Source organism: Cydia pomonella, chromosome 27 (assembly GCF_033807575.1).
Source record: "Cydia pomonella isolate Wapato2018A chromosome 27, ilCydPomo1, whole genome shotgun sequence".
NCBI lineage: Eukaryota > Metazoa > Arthropoda > Insecta > Lepidoptera > Tortricidae > Cydia > Cydia pomonella.
The window spans coordinates 9,458,644-9,472,937 of NC_084729.1; the positions used below are offsets into that span (position 1 = coordinate 9,458,644).

The window sequence follows — 14,294 nt, forward strand, 5'->3', positions numbered from 1 at the left end:
TGAGTGGTCTTGCGCGGGAATCGAATCGCTGTGCGTAAGTATACCGGGCCGAGCTCTCGGCGCCCCAACCGATTTAATTGCTGCATTAGCATATTTACCACCTGTTGAGGAAAATTTGCCAATAAACTTAGACGACATAAAAACTAATATGACGCGTATGATCGAATCGTTTCCCTCATGTACCTATCTATTATTAGGAGACTTTAATATACCTTGTATAACATGGAGTCGTAATGTAGGTTTCTCATTGTTAAATCAGGGTAGGTCGGATTATCAAAGCGCGGCTTTATCTTTCGTTGAAGACATGCATTATTTAGGCTTAACTCAATACAATTTTATTACGAACTCATGTGGCAATATTTTAGATCTGTGTTTCAGTAACTTGCCTATGCTCGTGACCCAATGTCAACCAATTTCTAAGTTAGATGTTTTTCACCCACCTCTCCTAATTGATATCTTAGATTTGTTTATAATACCTTTAAATCATAATACGATACCTCGCTTTAACTTTTTTAAATGCGATTATATTAAAATAAATGCATATATACGTAGTATAGACTGGAATACAATTTTAAACACAAGCGACGTAAACAAAGCTGTTGACATTTTTTATAACACGCTAAATGAATGTTTTGTTAAATTTGTACCCATATCATACCCAAAAAATGTCTCATACCCTATTTGGTACAGTTCCGCACTCATAAAGATAATAAAAGAAAAGAGCAAAGTTCATGCAAGGTGGAAGCAGTTTTTAAACCCACGCGATTATGACGAATTTTCTATGCTTAGAGCTAGGCAGAAACGTGTACAGAGTGAATGCTTTCAGCGTTTTAGTAACAACACCGAATCATACATCAAACGCTCCCCTAAATTTTTTTGGAAATACGTAAAATCTAAACGGGGAGGCTCTAATTACCCTAACTGTTTCAATTTAGGTAGTAATCACTACAACAATGGCGTGGATATCTGTAATGCATTTAATACATTTTTTGAGAGCGTATTTGACACTACAAACTACTCTTATAACCCTAATAATAGTTCTATGAATATCAATCAGCGCGATGCACTGTCCGGTATCGATGTAACTTGCGAAATCGTGCTAAGTTTTTTAAAGCGCCTAGATAAAACTAAGGGACCAGGTTGTGACGGCGTTCCACCTATCTTTTTATCCTCTTGTGCTGAAAGCCTTGCATACCCACTAACCATTCTCTTTCAACAATCATTAAAAAGCTGTATTTTCCCCTCCATTTGGAAAAAGGCCCACATCATTCCTATATATAAAAAAGGTTCAAAGTCCAATATTGAGAACTACCGACCTATTTCCATACTCAATACCATAGGAAAGCTTTTTGAATCTATAATTCTTAAACATATTTATCCCCTTGTGTCTTCTGGGATCTCGGATAAACAGCACGGTTTTTTAAAGGCACGTTCCACAGTTTCGAACCTAGCTTGCTTCACAAATCATGTTTTAACAGAAATGGAGGGTGGCGGTCAGGTTGACGTGATATATACCGACTTTGAAAAAGCGTTTGATCGTGTCAACCACGCCATACTTCTCATGAAGCTTGAAGCACTAGGAATTCATGGAGACTTACTCAGATGGGTCAAATCTTACCTTACTAATCGTTCCCAAGCTGTAGTTCTTGGCGGCTTCAGGTCAGATTACATCGATATCCCCTCTGGCGTGCCCCAAGGCTCCCATCTCGGTCCTCTCTTTTATAATGCTTACATATACGATATAAATACGTGTTTTGTCACCGCACGCCATCTGTTATATGCAGATGATAAAAAAGTTTTCATGCGTGTAAAATCTTTAGCAGACTGCGAACTCCTGCAGAATGATCTTAATAACCTAGTCGAGTATTACTCCCGTAATAAGATAACACTTAGTGTTACTAAGTGTCAGTGTATAAGTTTTACTCGCAGCCTTAAGCCAATCAATTACTCATACCATTTCAATGGCGTAGCGGTGAACAGAGTTGATGTTGTGCGTGACTTGGGAGTAATTCTAGATTCCAAAATGACTATGAGAAATCATGTAGACTCCATTGTAAATAGATCATATCGCAGTTTAGGCTTCGTCATGAGGACTTGTAAACCTTTCCAAAGCTTGTCATGTCTAAAAGTCGTATATTACGCATATGTGAGATCCATCCTTGAATATGCATCACCTATCTGGTCAGTTTGTTATGACGTTCATAAAGACCGCATCGAAAAAATTCAAAAAAAATTTGTTGCTCATTTAAATTATAAATTCAAGAAAACATCTGCTGGGTACAAAGGTAACTGTCGGGAATATAATCTCCATTCACTCGAGGATAGGCGCAAAGTGGCTGACATGAGCTTACTTTTCGATATAATTAGAAATGGTTTAGACTGCCCTGAACTGTTATCTGGCTTATCGTTTCGAGTTCCAAGACGTCGAACTCGACACACAACTCTGTTTCATGTTCCCTTCCACTCCACTAACTATGGTTCTAACGCCGTCTTATCACGGATCCCACACTTGTATAACACCGAATTCTGCTCTGCCGATCCTTTTGTAGTCCTGTTTTGTCCTGTGTTGTTTGTGTGTTGTAAGTATAAATTTAAAAAAGACATATATTCCGTTTTGCTCAGAGATAACGAAAATTAATATAAAATCCGTTTTGTATTATATTATAAAATCCGTTTTGTATTATTTTTGCCACTTGTTCTAATTCGTTCGTAAAATAAGAAAACAAGTACAAATCTTATAATAATAATATCTAATGTGTTGATGGGTACTTGGGAAATGCAATGCAATTTGTTAGTTTTATTTTTATTTTTTAAGGAGTTTCTTTCTAAATATTGAAATTTTTATTTCTTACTACCTAATTCTACCATTAATAAAAATTCAGTTCAAATACTATGTTCAGGTATTTATTTGGATATGTTACTAATGCAAATTTTATGGTCTTTTGCCAAAAGCAAATTAAACTCGATTATTCATTAAGTACATATTTTACGACCGGTATGTATTTTTAAGGTTTCGAGCATTTGTGTGTATATTGTACATTTTCGTCGTTTTTAATTTTTTTGTTATTTTACTTTGTTATGTATTGCAATTTAATGGATGACTGTCATTGGCCTTCTTTTATGTAAGCATTTATATGTTTAGTTATATTTACGGCTGTTGTTATCCTGAATACCAATAAAATAAAAATAAAATACATCTTTTAATTATTAATCTATGAATTTATCGATGTTATTAGTCGACGTTTCATTTTCTCACGCACTCGTTTTTGCCACAAAAACTTCTATGTCTGGTCTAGCCACTAGGCCAGACAGGTCGTTAAGAATCGTACATATTTGTACGCAGGGGTGCAAAGCTGATAGTTATTCTGATTGTAACTATAGTATATTTCAAGTAATGGATTTCTTCATAATAAAACTCAATTTTTTAAACGAAGTATTTAATCATTGATCATCTAGCTGAGTCTTTTTCTTTCGTTTGCTGCGGTCCTGGCCATTGGCGTCGCCGTGCACCCCGCGCACGTGCACCGACAGCGAGTGCTTGGTGGTGGACGCGCGCCCGCAGATCGGACACGGGAATGAGCCGCGTATACCGAGATGTGCCTAGATGAGGAAATAACATAAATGGTCTTCTGCCTTTTCGCCGAAGTTTCATTGTCCGAATTTCATTTGCTAACCAACCTTTCCTTTTCGCAGATAATTTCTTTGGCAACCAACATTTGACAATTTTGTAATATGATAACGCTTCACTTGCTAGAATGGCACATAAATAGATCTAAAAGAAATCTTATAAGTTTTTGGCAAAAATTTCGCGACGATTCTAAAAACCCCAAACACAATTAGGTTGTGTTGTTTCATCACAGAGTTCCTATGGCTACCTCCTGTCTCCATCATCAGATCAGCTCGATGGTACCATAATATTGCATTGTCACCCGACTTACATATGTATGCAAATTTTCAGCTTCATCGGAAACCGGGAAGTGGGTCAAATTTAACTTGCAAGATTTGTCCCATACATACGAACAGGGCAAGTTAAATAAAAGCTTGTAAAAAAGACCCCTGCGGCATACCGAAAACGCTGACAGCATTTCCTCGCTGGATTGGTAAACTAATATGCTGAGCGAGGAAGCTGCCAGCTCTTCGGTCTCCTGTGGCGTATCCAAGTCTTTTATGGCTCATAATACATTTCTTTTGCCAAATCACTCAATTTGCTAAATATTTTGTAATGCGATAAATAAGGTCTGGTCTTTTGATAGAGTCAAGATAAACCCAAGGCCAAAAGTATGGAGACACGGTTGTTTTCTTTAATATCTCATGTTTCTGTCTTTGTTTTATAATTGTAACCTAAATGTACATTAAGCAAGCACAAAAGGTTAAAAATACTCGCTAAATATCAAAACATCCTAAAATATTGTCAAAAACATTTAAAAAAATAGGAAAAGTAACATAATTAAGTATACCCTTTTAATTGCTTTGAAAAATGTTGAACTGGCAAATATCATAGCCACAACTTGAGTAATTTGCTTAGTTTACGAAGTAATTCTGCAAAATTAAACTTTGCTTTGGAAATAGTGTATTTTTATATTAAGCTTACGAAGTAATTCTGCAAATTAAACTTTGCTTTGGAAATAGTGTATTTTTAAATTAAGCTTACGAAGTAATTCTGCAAATTAAACTTTGCTTTGGAAATAGTGTATTTTTATATTAAGCTTACGAAGTAATTCTGCAAATTAAACTTTGCTTTGGAAATAGTGTATTTTTAAATTAAGCTTACGAAGTAATTCTGCTAAATTAAACTTTGCTTTGGAAATAGTGTATTTTTAAGTTAGTTGACCAAACATACAGTTACTAACTGGTTGGGAAATAATACGAATTATTTGGCTGAGTTGGTTGCAAATTGACATTTGGCAAAATAAGCTTCGGCGATGATTTAGAGAAAGATTGTTGTATATTAAACGTCAAGCTGCTATGGAATCATGACGTTTAAAATAAAACTTGCACAGTCTGTGCTAACAAAATTGCTGTAGACTCTAAATATACACCGTGTTTTTTTATTATCGTTAATTTCAAGGGTATGCACCCTGAGCCTCCATCCTGAGCTTAAATTAAGTAACTTTCTCAAAGACATCGGTATTCTAATTAACTCCATTTCGGAGATAGTCAACATTTTATTTTTATGCGTGAGCGTGTACACTTGTCTTAGGGCCTGTTTACATATTGATTAAGTGTTTAGTACGAATTAATACATTTGATACTAAACATAAGTACTATTTCGGATGATCGATGTTCCAAATGACATTGATATGTCACAGTTTTCAATTGTTTCGTTGAGTTAAATGTAATGCCCGTGTTGCAACGGTATATGAAACATTTAATTAATTTTTAGGGTTTTGTACCCGAAGGGTAAAACGGGACCCTATTACTAAGACTCCGCTGTCCGTCCGTCTGTCACCAGGCCGTATCTCATGAACCGTGATACTTAGACAGTTGAAAATTTCACAAATGATTTATTTCTGTTGCCGCTATAACAACAAATACTAAAAAGTCCGGAACCCTCGGTGGGCGATTCCGACTCGCACTTGCCCGGTTTTTTTTAATATGATTTCTTTTGATTTTTTTTTAAATGTAGTTTCCTTAAACGTACTTACAAATACCCCGTAAGTTAACGGAATTCAATCAAAAAACGGTGTATATGACTACTACTGTAATTAAAATTAAAATCATTAATATGGAAGTTGTTTTAAGCGGTGGTGGCCGAGTATGACGTCCGACTTTCAATCCGGAGGTCGTGGGTTCAAATCCTGACCCGCACCAATGAGTTTTTCGGAACTTATGTACGAAATGTCACTAGATATTTACCACTAGCTTTTCGGTGAAGGAAAACATCGTGAGGAAACCTGCACACATCTGCGAAGAAATTCAACAAAGGTGTATGTGAAGTCCCCAATCCGCATTGGGCTAGCGTGGGGACTATAGCCCGAGCCCTCTCGCACATGAGAGGCCTGTACCCAGCCGTGGGACGTATATAGGCTGAATTATTATTTTTTTATTGTAATATGAAAGTTGGCTCGAATAAGCGCTGGTGGCCTAGCGGTAAGAGCGTGCGACTTGCAATCCGGAGGTCGCGGGTTCAAACCCCGGCTCGTACCAATGAGTTTTTCGGAACGTATGTACGAAATATCATTTGATATTTACCAGCCGCTTTTCGGTGAAGGAAAACATCGTGAGGAAACCGGACTAATCCCAACAAGGCCTAGTTTACCCTCTGGGTTGGAAGGGCAGATGGCAGTCGCTTTCGTAAAAATTAGTGCCTACGCCAAATCTTGGGATTAGTTGTCAAGCGGACCCCAGGCTCCCATGAGCCGTGGCAAAATGCCGGGACAACGCGAGGAAGAAGAAGAAGATGAAAGTTGGCTCGAAATAAAAGCTTGAACACTCACAGTGTTGTAATGTCGGTTGAAGTTGGACTTGGAGTTGAACGCTCGCGGGCACTCGGGGCACTGGTGCGGCTTTTCGTCGCTGTTGTGTGCGCGCACGTGATTCTGTACACACACACACACACACACATAAACATTAGCGCTCAAGAGCTAATTACATTCACACTCGCTATGGTCCGATATCAGACCCGACGTCGGGCCCGAGCCCGACATCTTTTACAATATTTGACATGTAAAAAAAACTTGTCTTTAAAGCCCGACCAGAAATATATAATTATTGTCAAGAGGGTGCTGTTATTCTCATGTATAGGGTGACAGTTCAGTTTAGTATGAAAAATATAGTTCTAATGAAATTTCGCAATATGGCGCGTGATCATATATTACTGGCCAGGATTTAATTGTCAAAAATGTTTAATGTTTATTATAATTGAATATTTTAGTTATTTTATTTTTTATTTATACCTTCATTTCAGGCAACTAGTGGCCCATAGATAAATACCTTAAGAGGCTGTCAACACCCAATGTCCTTGAAATTGATGTTACTTAAACAGTTTTTTAAGAAAGACTATTTGTTTTAGTCAAGTAAGAAAAATATATGTTCATATTAATTATATTTCAAAGACCGTAGTTGTACTCGATACATGATTGAACGAAATCGGCTCGATAGAAAATAATTGCAAAGATTGGTCTTAAAATCACAATTAAACGGTTTTATGTCTTTATTGTTTTGACTTATGGGTCTGCAATTAAAATCACAATTTCAAAACATTTATATCTAAACCGCTATTGAGTAAAATATTACACTAATAATCCACTTTTTTTATTTAAATATTTTTCTTATTATTCCCTTGCCCAGGCCCAGCAACATGCGACAGTGTTATCTCATTTACTCCGATACAAATAGACAGTGTGCGCGCTTTAGGTATTGACAGCCTCTTAAGATTAGCATACACATTATAAAAATATATTTTAAAATTAAATACTACAAATCACATTATTTTATTGCGGCATGAAACTATTTATCATAACGTAACACACGCACCCTTTGAGACTATCTACCCATTGCATAACTTAAAAAATAAAAGCTGATGTACAATTTATTGATTAACACCCTTATTCATAAACGTGTACTAAAGTTACGATGCCGCTGATCATCGTTTGTCCCTTTCCATCATACCAATACGTCGGAAAGGGACAAAGAATGATCAGCGGCATCGTAACTTTAGTACACGTTTATGAATAAGGGGGTAAATATGTATCTATTTATCTATACTCTATCCACGTTAACGAGCTAGTATAACGGTCTCTCTCAGGCGCGGATACAAGATTTGGCTTAGGGGGGGGCCATTTTGAGAAAATCATATATTTTTGCACAGAAAATAAGGTAAAAAAAAATTTACTCAATTTAGTAATGTGAGAGCCAGGGTTTTAGGGGGGGGGGGGGGCATTGCCCCTATGCCCCCCCCCCCCTTGTATCCGCGCCTGGTCTCTCTTTTGCACTTTTGTATGCAGATGAAAAGGACAAAAAAAAGCAGTGGGCGTAAACAATGGTACCTCGCTGTCCGGCCCGGCTTACATGTCGTCGCTCGGAATATTTATTTATATATTCCTTATGGTTATAATCATAAATCTGGGTTTCTGGTGCGGGAATATTAAATAATTACCAAACTACGAGTATGAATTTAAAATTGGTAGTATATAAGCACTAAAACTGCTTAGTTTAGTTATTACCCTTTCTTTGGCTAATGTCCACCAAAAACCCCGATGTATGGTTAATATTTATATTTATTTTATATTATTTTTGGTTTATTTTAAAGGCCAACTTAATATTTATGATCAATAGTGAAATAACGAATTGGCGGACTTAAATTTAATGCTTAAGGCACCATAAGTATATCAATACTACGGAATTCAAAGTTACAAAACTAAAACTATTTATTGATCATAAATATATAAGTCCAGTAAACAAGCCGAGTCACAGATCAATCGGGGAACAATAGAAAGGAGAGCACTTTAACGCGTCCGCACCATACAAAACATAGAGTTAACTGTCATGTAAACTCACCCGTTGCAATTGCATCGCCCTTATCGCTGACCAATCACATGCTGTCTGAGTTTTCTGGTACTAGCTCGTTAACGTGGATAGAGTTTATATAGTATATTTTGATCTATTTATCTATAATTTTACTGATCCCAATTTTATTCTTCGTGAATGTCCCATTTACTATTGTTGAAGTAAACGACCAGAATTTGTTCCATATTTTCGGGTATTAAGCGTCTAAAATTAAGGTAGTTAAATTATGAAATTGTCTTGTCTTAAAAACGAAGAAGAGTACATTGAGTTATTATTTAATTATTTTTTTACTCTTAATAAAAACATATTTTTACAAGCAAACCCTTGAGTTATCACTAATCACTAGTTGTCAATGCAACTTATGTGGGAGACCGTACCCGATGCAACTTACGCAGCCTACCGTACGCATATCGCATCATCGGCAGCCAATCAGCGGCGATATCACGTCATCTACAGCCCCTGTGATTGGCCCAGGATGTTGCCACGGAGGAACCGAGCCCCACTCCAGGCATTCGCTATTCGCCTCATTAATAGACGCACGCATACGTGCCCTTTTTTTAATACGTAATTACTTTATTCTGTTTTTTTGTACCAAATGTACTAGTTGGTCATTAAAAGTATTTAAAACTAAAGGCGTCGTTACATTATTGCTGCTGAACCCGCTCCAAGAGGCTACGAGCTGAACCTTAGCCAGATCCACGCGCGACATAAAGTTTGGACCTTCGACCTCGGATGCGACCAGCAACGTGGCTACAAAGGATACTTGGCAAGAGTAACGCAATCGGCAAAGATAGCCATCGGCAGCTACTCAGTGCTTTGGTGAGGCGAACCAATCAAGAATAGCGACCCTGTCTCATTTCAGTTGTGATATACGTGTTCATATTTTAATTCCAGTGGTTGTAACGTGGCGTCTTTGTGATCTGCCTACACGCAAAAGGTCGCCAGGCCGGCAGCTGCATCGTTAGCAGTTGCAGGGAGCTTAGTACCTAATCCGGATAACTGTAAGTACCTCGCTTCTTACATCCTACCGACATGGCGGAAGAAAAGTTGTTAAAAGATCTTATTAAAAAGAGAGGTTCTGTTAAAGGTAGACTCACAAAATTCATTAAATATATAGAAACGTTCGACCAAGGTTTATCCATTAATCAAATGGCCGAAGTTAGGCTTCGCACTCAAGGCGCTACGGGTTTATATACCGAATTTAATAATATTCAGTCAAAAATTGAAGATGTTCTTCCCGAAACCGAACTGGACGCTCAACTCGACGCGCGAGACGAGTTTGAAGCCGAATATTATAGTATAATGGCCCAAGCTGAGAAATTGGTAAAGGACGAGGTTAAAATCGAATCCGAAAAGTCCGCGATTGCATTAAAATCGGTGAAATTACCTACCATTTCTTTGCCTAGCTTTGACGGTTCTCATGAACACTGGATTACCTTTCGAGATACATTTTCGTCGTTAGTACACAACTCGCGAGAAATTTCAGACATTCAAAAATTTCACTATCTCAAATCGTCACTTACGGGAAGCGCGCAGTTAGTTATAGACTCACTTGAATTTTCAACCGACAATTACAATATCGCATGGGAGTTGTTATTGAATAGGTATAATAATAGCCGCTTACTTGTTCATAATCATGTAAAGGCCTTATTTTCAATGCAAACGCTGCAAAAGGAATCACCGGTGTTGCTAAGGAAACTAATAGATAACGTGTTAAAAAATATACGCGCTCTTAAAGCCCTTAAGGAGCCTGTAGACTCGTGGGACACTTTACTTATTTATATGATCGTTTCTAAATTAGATTCCACCACTGAGCGAGAGTGGGAGCAGCATAAAGGTTCTTTGTCGGCCGATTCAACTGAGTCAAAATTAACTATTGACGATTTATTAACATTTTTAAGAGGCAGGGCAGACATGCTTGAAACTTTAATTGTAACGCACAGTAAGGCCAATTCGCAAGACAACAAAAAGTATACAAACAGTAATTATACACCAAAGTTGCATTGCAATGTCGCGACGGAAAAACCGCAGGTGAAAACACCTTTTAAAAAACAATTTAAATTATGTCCGATGTGTAGTGAGAAACATCCTTTATATTCATGCCAGTCGTTTCTGGATTTGAAAATGCAAGATCGATTGCAATTAGTACGGGATAAAAACCTTTGTGAAAATTGTCTGCGAACTGGTCATACAGCTGATGCGTGTAGGTATGGGCCTTGTAGGAAATGCGACAAAAAACATAACTCAATTATTCATCGCGATGAAGTTAATGTTATCAGTACAAACAGTTGTACCGGCATGTCGAATGCAAGCCAAAATAAACCTAATGAGCCCCATATTTCCACTGCTAAATCCAGCAATTATTCCATAACAAATCACGCACACATTGACAACGGTCAGGTGGCTGATTTAAACACAGATGTCCAATGCGCACAGGCATCATTCGATGAACCGGTTTTGTTGACAACCGCTATCATTGAAATAGTCGATGATTTAGGTAAAATTACGAAGGCATGCGCGCTTCTCGACAATGGAAGTGAACGGTGCATTATATCTCAATCATTATGCGATAAATTAAATACGCGCGTTATACAGTCCACACGAAGCTTGTTTGGCGTCGGGGAGGTGCCGGTCTCACAGCACACGCGATTTTGTGATATTGGCATTAAATCCTTAACTAGCACTTATTCTACGCGCATTAAGTGTTTAGTATTACCACGCGTAACCCCCCCGCGGCCATACCTTAATATGCGCAAAGAACAATTCGTTATACCGGACGGAATCGTGCTCGCGGATCCCAATTTTTATGAAAAAAAACCGATAGACCTTATAATAGGGGCAGATATATATTGGGACGTGATTCAAGAAGGTATTATTCGCTTAGGTAACGGAGCGGTTATGCAAAATTCGCATTTGGGCTGGTTCGTATCCGGGCGTACATATAATTCATATAATACGCGCAAAAATACAACAAAAACTAACGTTGTATGTAATTTCATGCAAACTATAGACATGCAAGTTTCTATAGACGAGCAGTTACGTAAATTTTGGGAACTCGAAGACGCGCCGATAAGTCAACGGGTTAACGAATCGCGCAGTGAGGAAGAACGTATCTGTGAGGATTTGTTTATGCAGACCACAAAACGGCTCGACGACGGTAGGTTCTGTGTATGCATTCCGTTCAAAAAGTCACCTGAGATTTTAGGCGATACGCGCAAACAAGCCGAACATAGATTCTTCGCATTAGAGAAACGGTTAGAACGTTATCCGAATTATAAAAAAATGTATAGCGACTTCATTAAGGAATATTGCGACTTAGGCCACATGGAGCATGTAGATTCGTATGGTACGCCACACTACTTTACGCCACATCATGGCGTTTTTCGTGAAAACGCCAAAACTACACGCTTAAGGGTTGTTTTTGACTGTAGTTGTGCGTCCACGTCGGGATATTCACTTAATGATTTGCAATTAGTAGGCCCCGCGATACAGGGTGATTTGTTATCCATACTATTGCGCTTTAGGGAAAACAAGTATGTGGCGTGTGCGGATATCGAAAAAATGTACCGCCAGGTACTGGTTGACGAGAAACAACGCGACTTGCAATTAATTATTTGGCGGGAAAATCCCTCTGACCCACTGCAAATATACAAATTAAAAACTGTGACTTATGGCACGAATTCCGCCCCGTTTTTAAGTTGTAGGTGCCTTAAGCAGTTAGCGCTAGAGTGTGATGACCCTGAAATAGCCAGCGTAATTAACAATGATTTTTACGTTGATGACCTTATTTGTGGCAACCCTAACCAGGATAAATTAAAACAAATTTGCACAAAGGTCGTCAAGGTCTTGCAGTCGGGATGTTTTCCATTGCATAAATGGATTTTTAATTTCGATTTTGATGAATTTACCGAATCGATGGACTCGTCCAAAGAGTTATCATTAGGTGAAAACGTACAAAATAAAACGTTAGGGTTAGGATGGTACAACCGCTCTGATGAATTGTTTTATCACACTAGATTTGAAATAAATTCTAAGCCGATAACAAAGCGCATTATCTTATCGGTTTCGTCTCAAGTCTACGACCCTCTCGGCTTGCTTAGCCCAACTATTATGATCGCGAAAGTACTTTTACAGAGGTTGTGGATGTTAAAGGCCGATTGGGACACCCCGGTCCCGAACGACATCGCAAAAACATGGACACGATTTGTCGCTGATCTTTCGAATTTAAAGTCAATTCGCATTCCGCGTTACGTATTAAATGACAACCCTAAACATTTAGAGTTGCATATTTTTTGTGATAGTTCTATAACCGCGTACGGAGCGTGCGCTTATGTTCGCGCTATCGATAATGATAACAGTGTCACAGTCAGGTTATTATGCGCAAAAGGGAAGGTGACCCCAATAAAACCAGTGACCCTGCCAAAATTAGAATTATGTGCGGCGCTAGTAGCGGCACGACTATATGCAAAAATAGATAGTTCACTTCGCAGTCGGTTTAACAAAGTAGTATTTTGGTCCGATTCCACAATTGTCCTAGGTTGGTTACGCACGCCACCTAACTTACTTAAAACGTTTGTACAAAATAGGGTTACCGAAATACATGATTTAACGCAAAATCATCCCTGGCATCACGTAAGAAGTGAAAACAACCCCGCTGACTTGATTTCGCGATCTCGACCGTTAAATTCGTTGTGGTCTTCTACATTTTGGGGACAAGGCCCAGAGTTCCTTCGCGATATTAATTTCGAGCCTAACTCGGACTCAAAAAATAACCAAAATAATGACGATTTGCCCGAGCTAAAGGCGAATGTTTCACTTGTTTGTGTACCTAATCGTGACAATGAGGGATGTTTTCCTTTCCATAGATTTTCTCAATTCAATCGTTTACAGCGTACCGCGGCGTATGTTTTGCGATTTATTTATAATGCGCGCAATAAACTTAGAAAAAAAACTGGGTCATTAAGTGTAGACGAGTTGAATGAATCCGTTCTGTTGCTAGCCAGGCTGGCGCAGTATGAGTCATACCGAGATGTGCATAATTGCTTATCACGTAAACAGCTGTTAACAAACAAACACGGTGCAAGCCTTACTAAATTAAATTTATTTCTTGACAACACGAATGTGTTAAGAGTAGGCGGCCGTTTAGAAAATGCTAGCCAGTTTAGTTACGAGAAAAAACACCCTATTTTAATTTCGTGTAAACATTATTTAGCAGTGCTATTATTTCGTTTCGAACATAAGCGACTGTTGCATGCGGCGCCACAGCTGTTGTTGTTTACTATAAAGGAAACCTGGTGGCCAGTAGGAGCTAGAAATTTAGCACGAAAGATTGTTCATGATTGTGTCACGTGCAAACGGATGCAAGGTCAAACATTGACACCTATCATGGGCAATCTGCCTCGCGAACGATTGGAACCAGGGTATCCGTTCATATACTGCGGCGTGGATTATGGTGGTCCAGTGCTTGTTTTGAATCGCAAAGGTAGGGGTGCGAAATTAATAAAATCATATATTTGTTTATTCGTATGTTTAGTAACGCGCGCTATTCATTTAGAACTGGTCAGTGACCTCTCGTCTGATGGTTACTTATTAGCATTAAAACGTTTTATATCGCGTAGGGGTAAACCTGTTGAAATAATAAGCGATAATGGAAAAAACTTTGTCGGACTAATGAACGATTTTGAAAAATTTCTTTCAAGTATATCTGGCGATATACAAGAGTACGCCTTGTCTCAGAAAATTAAATTTCGCATGAACCCGCCGTACGCCAGTCATTTCGGTGGGAT

The 14,294-nt window shown here is 38.3% G+C and overlaps 2 protein-coding genes across 2 annotated transcripts in view; both read right to left on the minus strand.

Annotated features, from left to right (window-relative positions):
* The window catches only part of LOC133532546 (zinc finger protein 761-like), a 110,983-nt gene that overhangs the window by 40,529 nt on the left and 56,160 nt on the right, over positions 1-14,294 (minus strand). The window lies entirely within an intron of this gene.
* The window catches only part of LOC133532550 (zinc finger protein 107-like), a 30,090-nt gene continuing 19,166 nt past the window's right edge, over positions 3,371-14,294 (minus strand). The window contains exons 11-12 of the mRNA XM_061871278.1: positions 6,438-6,539; positions 3,371-3,600 (exon numbers count right to left, since the gene is read on the minus strand). Coding sequence (XP_061727262.1) covers positions 3,442-3,600; positions 6,438-6,539 — 261 coding nt within the window. The 3' untranslated portion in view covers positions 3,371-3,441. The remainder of the gene's footprint in view (positions 3,601-6,437; positions 6,540-14,294) is intronic.